Below are 8,430 nucleotides of genomic sequence, written 5' to 3' on the forward strand. Positions count from 1 at the left end.
CACTTGTAGTGCCCTGACACACAGCACACCAGGACTGTCATATTATGGACAGGGACTGAGGACACTGGTAGTGCCCTCGCACACACAGGACACCAGGACTGATATATAAAATGTAAAGGGACTGCTGACACTTGTAGTGCCCACACACACAGGACACCAGGACTGTCATATATTGGACAGGGACCTCTGACACTTGTAGTGCCCTCGCACACACAGGACACCAGGACTGTCATATTATGGACAGTGACTGCAGGCACTTGTAGTGCCCTCACACACAGGACACCAGGACTGTCATATTATGGACAGGGACTGCTGACACTTGTAGTGCCCTCACACTCACAGGACACCAGGACTGTCATAAAATAGACAGTGACTGCTGACACTTGTAGTGCCCACACACAGGACACCAGGATTGTCATAAAATGGACAGGGACTGCTGACACTAGTAGTGCCCACACACAGGACACCAGGATTGTCATAAAATGGACAGGGACTTCTGACACTTGTAGTGCCCTCACACACAGGACACCAGGACTGTCATAAAATGGACAGGGACTGCTGACACTTGTAGTGCCCTCGCACACACAGGACACCAGGACTGTCATATTATGGACAGTGACTGCAGGCACTTGTAGTGCCCTCACACACAGGACACCAGGACTGTCATAAAATGGACAGGGACTGCTGACACTTGTAGTGCCCTCACACACAGGACACCAGGACTGTCATAAAATGGACAGGGACTGCTGACACTTGTAGTGCCCTCACACACAGGACACCAGGACTGTCATAAAATGGACAGGGACTGCTGACACTTGTAGTGCCCTCGCACACACAGGACACCAGGACTGTCATATTATGGACAGGGACTGCTGGCTCTGGTAGTGCCCCCGCACACACAGGACACCAGGGCTGTCCTATAATGATATTACTTTCCTGTGTCCTGTGCGTGAGGGCACTACAAGTGTCAGCAGTCCCTGTCCATTTTATGACAGTCCTGTGTGTGAGGGCACTACAAGTGTCAACAGTCCCTGTCCATCAAATGGACAGGGACTGCTGACACTTGTAGTGCTCTCACGCACAGTCAGTCCCGAATACACACAGCGGGACTTACCGGAACCGCCAAGACCAGAGGCAGCGGCGAGGAGAAACCTGCTTCCCAAGAGTGAGGTGCGGTGTCCTCAGAGGGCGGCCGGCTGAAATGCGGCTCCAAGTTTTTTCTGCCTGAGCCGCGGTACAAAGCTCGGGACCGGCGGCCCTAATAAAATCGTGTGTCGGCCTGTTTCTGACACGCGGTGCCTTGTAATTGACATACAGTATATGGCTAAGGTGCTTGGTCACATCTCTGCGAAAGCCTATCTGAACTCTGATCCCCCGCTTCTACAGGTGTCACATGACCAAAATCCTATGCCTCCCTGCATGTGGCCGAAACTAAAGGGAATCTGGAGCAGCATTTTCTCCAGAATAGAAAAATCTTTTAGCGTTTCTGTTACCGTTTTATTTATCAAACTCAGCAGAATCTTGAACATTTTTGGGTGAAATTCTGCTTTAGCTGGCTTGTTTTTTATATGCTTTTTGCAGATTACATTAATGGTGGAGAACTATTCACTCATTTATCTCAGCGAGAGAAATTCACAGAGCGTGAAGTTCAGATGTATATTGGGGAAATTGTACTGGCCCTTGAACACTTGCATAAGGTAGGTCAATTTTTTTATTTTATTTATCTAAACATCTTTATCTACAGGAAAGTGGTAGAATGTCTGTGAGCTTGGGAGGGGAGCGAAAGATTTGGGTGCATCTTTATATAGCCACCGCAGAGGAGGTGTCGGCCTTGCGGGAGGTAGTGGTCTGCTGAGTCTGCTGATGTTGTAAGTAAGAAAATGCTGCATGTGGCAGAATTGGTGTGATGACGTAAGGAAGGGAAAGGAGGTAAGTGGGAAAATAATTAGGTAAAGGAAAGAGAGGAGTCCTCCAACAGTGCAGAGTATTTCAGGAGAGGAGAGTTATAGAGGAAGGAGCAGAGTCCTCCAGCAGAGTATATCAGGAGAGGAGAGGTACAGAGGAAGGAGCAGAGTACTCCAGCAGAGTATTCCAGGAGAGGAGAGTTATAGAGGAAGGAGCAGAGTCCTCCAGCAGAGTATATCAGGAGAGGAGAGGTACAGAGGAAGGAGCAGAGTACTCCAGCAGAGTATTCCAGGAGAGGAGAGTTATAGAGGAAGGAGCAGAGTCCTCCAGCAGAGTATATCAGGAGAGGAGAGGTACAGAGGAAGGAGCAGAGTACTCCAGCAGAGTATTCCAGGAGAGGAGAGTTATAGAGGAAGGAGCAGAGTCCTCCAGCAGAGTATATCAGGAGAGGAGAGGTACAGAGGAAGGAGCAGAGTACTCCAGCAGAGTATTCCAGGAGAGGAGAGTTATAGAGGAAGGAGCAGAGTCCTCCAGCAGAGTATATCAGGAGAGGAGAGGTACAGAGGAAGGAGCAGAGTACTCCAGCAGAGTATTCCAGGAGAGGAGAGTTATAGAGGAAGGAGCAGAGTCCTCCAGCAGAGTATATCAGGAGAGGAGAGGTACAGAGGAAGGAGCAGAGTACTCCAGCAGAGTATTCCAGGAGAGGAGAGTTATAGAGGAAGGAGCAGAGTCCTCCAGCAGAGTATATCAGGAGAGGAGAGTGACAGAGGAAGGAGCAGAGTCCTCCAGCAGAGTATATCAGGAGAGGAGAGTTATAGAGTAGGGAGCAAAGTCCTCCAGCAGAGCAGAGTATTTCAGCAGAGGATAGGATAGATAGAGGAAGGAGGCAAGACCTAATTTGGAGCAAGGTATTTGTCTGAGTCAGACAGGAAGCTGCACTGGGACTGTAATATGGCCGAAGAGCCAGGAATTGCACCTTCCACCTGAGACTTTTCGCACTTTGCTTCATGACACATTACCTCTAAAGCAAAACTCCATGAAACAATCACGGCCATGATGTTTTAAGAATCAGTCCGAAAATCTTCCTTTATTCTGTAATACCCATAACCTTACCATGGTCGGTGCCTGGCTGCGTGATGCACAGGGACCTACAGCAAAAATGTCAGTCCCTCAGGATCTCCTGACAGAGTCACATGACCGTTACCTTGGAACTGTTCACCTAACCAGGAGCCCAAGACATGCTGAATTCAAGACCAACTGCAGCTAAAATGTTTTATTCAATGTGTGATACGATAGTGAAGGGTTAAAAACTCTGTCACATTTTTTAGCTGTCTATGTTCCTGGTGGGTATTGGATGAGGGGGGGGATTCCCCCCAGCAGAAACTCCAACAGCATTTATTTTCTAATTCTTCCACCTTCTAAAACTAAAAAGGATATAATACATTTTTTTGGCAAGAGCTGGAGCTTTAATATCACAGAAGAAGTGTAAGTTTTGGCCTTTTCCAAAACAACGCAGGCCAAGTTACTTTGCCTTCATTTTTCCATGCGGGTCTATCATCTGAATTGTGTTGGCATCTGCACGTGCAGGAGCTGTGAAGTACAGGTCACGCTTAATGTACCTGATTGATTACCCAAGAAAAGTCTTGCAACAGATCAGGGTGGGGCCTTAAGCTCTGTAATTGCACTTCAGCTCAGCCTTTGACACAGTTGCACGCATTGCACTGATTAAAAAGATTTTGTCACTTTACTGGGGAAAAAAACCCCCTAAACAATTCTGCGATAAATGAGAAAATCAGTCAACAGTGATCTCTGTTTTCACAGTGAGATCATAGTGTGACCTTGTGAGTAGTGTTGGGCTCGGGCGTGTTCGCAGCTCCACGTGCCGAGCCCGCCAGGAAGCTGACAGCGCCGCAGCGCCAATCACAGGTACTGAGACATTATCCCGGTCTGCAGCTGCAGAGATCGGGAAATGTCTCCGTGCCTGTGATTGGCGCTCTCAGCTTCCTGGCGGGCTCGGCACGTGGAGCTGCGAACACGCCCGAGCCCTTCACTGCTTGTGAGTGCAACAATTTTTATCTTTCTTGTTCATTGAAGGATACAGGTAATCTTTAAGCTTCAGGTTATACTGCCACCTGCAGGAGGATTGGACTCTGGCAAGCAAAAGCAAAAAGCCTTAGGTCTGTCCAGGATAAACCCCTCTTTCTAACAGCACACCTCAGATTTATGCTAGTGTCCTATGAGGATGGACCTCTCAAACTAACCTGAGTGCTTTCCAGGTCCAGAGGCACTGGCATTGCCCCTGCGCTTGCCTTGTTTCTGAAGACTTACTTAGTGAGTAGGTCAGTTGGGCCAGCAACCTCATTTACATAGGTTTCTGGGCACCTTTATTCCCCTTTCCTGATGGTTTCTACTGCGGAAGGGGTTAACGCTGTGGGACAGAGTGCTGGCATTATCTGCTGGGAGGAGTGTAACACAAACACCTATTAGAGACATTTCTCTACATTCACCCATAAGGTGGTATTCCTCGTAGCCATCACCTCTTCAAGGCAAGTATCTGAAATAGCGTTCCTTTCCTACAAGGAATACTTTCCATATTTTGCATAGGTGTTGAGGCCCAGGACTTTCTTGCTCGTCCTGGTAGATTCTGTCTTTCACCTCAACCAGGGCAACGTTTGGCTGTCCCTCTTTCCGGCTTCAGTTCAGCAGGGGGAAATGTCCCTCCATTGGCTGGATGTGTTTGGGGCTGTGAGAATTTATCTCTCAGCTATTGCTTCTTTCCAGAAGACTGATTCTCTTTTTGTCATCCCAGGGGGGACCCCCGCAAAAGTGCCCTGGCTTTTTAATTCACCATTCCTAGTTGGCTCAGGCAGACCATCATCAAGGTTTATGGTCTCAAGGATCACGGTCCAACCTTTCACGTCAAAGCATACTCTACTTGACCTGTGACGGCTTCTAGGGCTTTTTGACGTCAAGCAATTGTTTCTCAGATTTGCAAGGTTGGCACCTAGTCTTCTGTTCAAGTTTTACCAGGTGGACGTTGCAGCCTCATCTTTTGCCAGCTTTGGTCCTTCGGGTGGCTCTTTGAGTTGTAGGCAGTCCCAATTTCTTTGTTGTTTTCTTTGGCCTGTTAGCATTTGTTTGCTGTGTTGGCCAACCCTCAGTTGGACTTCTCTTGTGCTGAAGGTAAAAGACTTTCTGTCCCTCAATGGACGAGAAAGAAAATAGGGTTTTTCTTGGATTCTATTGAGGGACACAGGTCCCACCCTCTCTCCCTTTGCTGCAACACTGAGGCATTCTGTTGGTAGGTGGGGGCTACCCTGGGCTGGCCTACATGTTTTCTTGTGTCCAGTCCTCCTGTAGACAACAGTATAACGTGAAGATGAATAATTTCCTGTGTCCCTCAATAGATTTAGTGCATTATGCTTTTTTTATTCAATAAATGTAAGGCTGGGTTCACACCTAGGCGTATTGAAAACGCGCATTTCCGAGGGCTACTTGGCTGTATCCCAATGGAAACGCCCGACCAAAACGCCCCAAAGAAGTACATGTACTTCTTTGGGCGTAGGGCGGTTTCCCGCACGTTCGTACTTGCGGAAAAACGCCCAGATGGGAACCATGCACATTGAAAATAATGGCATTTCCCTGTTTGAGCGTTTTTCCGCGAGTACGAACACGCGGAAAAACGCCCAGGTGGGACCTGGGCCTAAAGATACAGAGCCAATCCTTTTTGGAGGTGGATGACACCCCCACCCCCCATATCCCTTTCTCTCAGCAATTACAACAAACAAAAATCATGAGGAATATTCATATGATTATTATTATAAAAGAATATGTACAAAAATCACTCAATATTGACCAAAAGCCATTATGCTTCCTGCATCATCGCCCTTTCACACAAGACATTTGCATACCAACACAAGTTTGATCAACGAGTTTAGGACAGTGGGTGGAGGAACCATTAAACAAAATTCCTTTTGCGCTTGTGGCCAACTCCGCATTCATATCCACTGGTGTATAACACAGATAGATCCTGAAATGATACTGCCATTTATTCCAGCGCTTATTTATTGCTGCAGACACCTGATTCTAACTTTTTTTTCATCATCACATCTATGAAAATGATGTATTCTATAAAGTAGATATTTGGGGAACAATGAGACAACATTTTCAGCTGTTTATTTTTGTTCTGGATTTTGATGAATGTGTTTGATCATCTCTTTGAAGAAGGCATTGCTGTAGTTAAAGTAATATGCTGGGTTGTAACAAGTACCTTGAAATATACAGCTCAGTTTGTTCTGCAGTTGGAATCTCAGCAATGTGTGGTTTCGGTGCAGGACCTGCCCTTGCTTTCAGGGCAGAGAGGCTTCTGGTACAGGATGAGGTGAGTATTCCGAATAGGATCTATCCCTTTTTATGATCAGGGGTCATGAAAGCCTAAATTTCCAGACCAAATTTAACAGCATCAGTATGAGGTCCCCGTAAGACTTGTGCTGTGGTAACGGCACCACAGTGCAAGCACCACGGAGCGGAAACGCAATAATCCGCAGACACGCGATGCAACCTGCATTACATGCACCACAACACACAGTAACACGCTATGGTGCCATGTGGTTTACTACCATGGTAGAAATGATGCAGGTCCAATTTTAAATTGGTTCTGGTGCGTTCAAATGAATAGGCTGCCTTAACGGAACATGCGTTAACCCACTTCGTTGGACTGCACAGGTATGATTTGAACTAATTTGCCTACTTAAGTTATTTTACTTTTAATACAGGCTAAACAATGGCCACAATCTTTTCACGAATTTTCGTTATGTTACAAATAACCAGTTGTAATCCCTTTTTTGTTACATTTTTTAAATAAATGTCATTGTAATCTTTCTCACTATATTTCACTCTAAGAGTTGCAGCTGTCAGTGGGATGCGACGGGTTTGTAAACAAACACATTTGATCACCATCATTGGCTGTCTTGGTGATCACATGATGGTAAACTAGTTAGCATGGCTCCAGATTGTTAGTATGAGACTAGCGCTGTCAGTGGACTGGAGACTGGAATCCCTCATGTTGTAGGCTCCCTATTCCATAAAAAGATGGAGATTGACGTTCCCTCAGCACATTGCATCGTGCTAATAAATGTTAATCTAGCAAACTGGTTAATTAGTGTTGGGATTTTGTTGGGGATAGCAGGGGTGCGCAATACCTATCGCCCCAGCGAGCGACGAGCAGGTGGTTTCTCTACATTTAGCCCTGCTGCGGGCAAGCTGGGCTAAATGTAGAGCAGGGAAGCCACCGCTCATTTTGTACAAGTGATCGGCGGGACTATGCAGCTGCCCATATCACTTGTAGCAGCCTGATTGTCCCCCTACCGCCCCGCTCTTCTGGGGGACCCAGGACCACGGCAAATGACTTCAGGATGGAGAGCGGGGAGCATACCGGAGAACGTTCTGTTTTCCAATCTGCTCTGTGGTCGGTGAGACAGGAGCGCTGTACTCACAGCGTTTCCTGTCTCCGCTTTCACAAGCTAAGCTGCCCCCATTCCACTCTGTGCCATATTGTGGTAGCCGGTCAGCAGCGCTCTCTAATGCTTAAGCCTCATTCACATGGAGATGCAGAGCCGTACAATGTGCATGTCCATGCAGAAGCCTTGGAGGCTTTTCTGCAAAGTAAAGGGCAATACTTACCCCTGCTGCCACCAGTCTCCACTGTCTTCGGTAGATATGCTGGCTTAGGCCTCATTCATGGGCCGTACAATTCATACAGCCGTACAATGTGCACATCCTTGCAGAATCCTGGGAGGGACAGGTGCTGCGTGTAGCCGCATGCAGCCACCTGCACATTTCTTTGACACGAGGCTGCACGCATCTACACACTGAACCGAACTTGCACAACTATACAGGTATGGATGTGTAAGTTCAGGATTGGTGTGTAGCCGCGTGCAGCCTCGTGCTGTCATAAAATGTACAGGTGGCTACACATAGCACCTGTCCCTCCCGGGTGCAGGTCTCCACATGGACATGCATGCTGTAGGGCTGTCCATGTCCGTGTGAATGAGGCCTTAAGCCCATTTCACACTGTCCAATCAGGGGGGATCCGTACAGGTACGGATCGGATGTCACCACTGTAGAGAAAAAACCCTGAAATGACTGGACCCCATGTCGGTCTATGGGGAATCTGATATAAATGGACGGCACGATCAGGTCTGTTGCAATGGAACTCTGTTCTGTCTGTCTGTTTTTCTGGATCTGGCCAGAGTCACAGTAACCAAGTGTAAACGGCTACCAGTCCTTTTACACCCGCCTGCCCATAGACTAGCATTGGGCATTCGATAGACTAGCATTGGGCATTTGATAGACTAGCATTGGGCATTTGATAGACTAGCATTGGGCATTTGATAGACTAGCATTGGGCATCCGACAGACTAGCATTGGGCATCCGATAGACTGGCATTGGGCATCCGATAGACTGGCATTGGGCATCCGATAGACTAGCATTAGGCATCCGATAGACTAGCATTAGGCATCCGA

General features: G+C 47.5%; 1 protein-coding gene across 6 annotated transcripts in view; it reads left to right on the forward strand.

Moving 5' to 3' along the window:
• RPS6KA5 (ribosomal protein S6 kinase A5) overlaps positions 1 to 8,430 on the forward strand; it is a 46,006-nt gene that overhangs the window by 9,847 nt on the left and 27,729 nt on the right. For all 6 annotated transcript variants that reach the window (XM_018558502.1, XM_018558503.1, XM_018558507.1 and 3 more), the window contains exon 3: positions 1,582 to 1,697. In XM_018558502.1, coding sequence (XP_018414004.1) covers positions 1,582 to 1,697 — 116 coding nt within the window. The remainder of the gene's footprint in view (positions 1 to 1,581; positions 1,698 to 8,430) is intronic.

This window comes from Nanorana parkeri, unplaced genomic scaffold (genome assembly GCF_000935625.1).
Source record: "Nanorana parkeri isolate BGI_ZX_2015 unplaced genomic scaffold, ASM93562v1 scaffold344, whole genome shotgun sequence".
NCBI lineage: Eukaryota > Metazoa > Chordata > Amphibia > Anura > Dicroglossidae > Nanorana > Nanorana parkeri.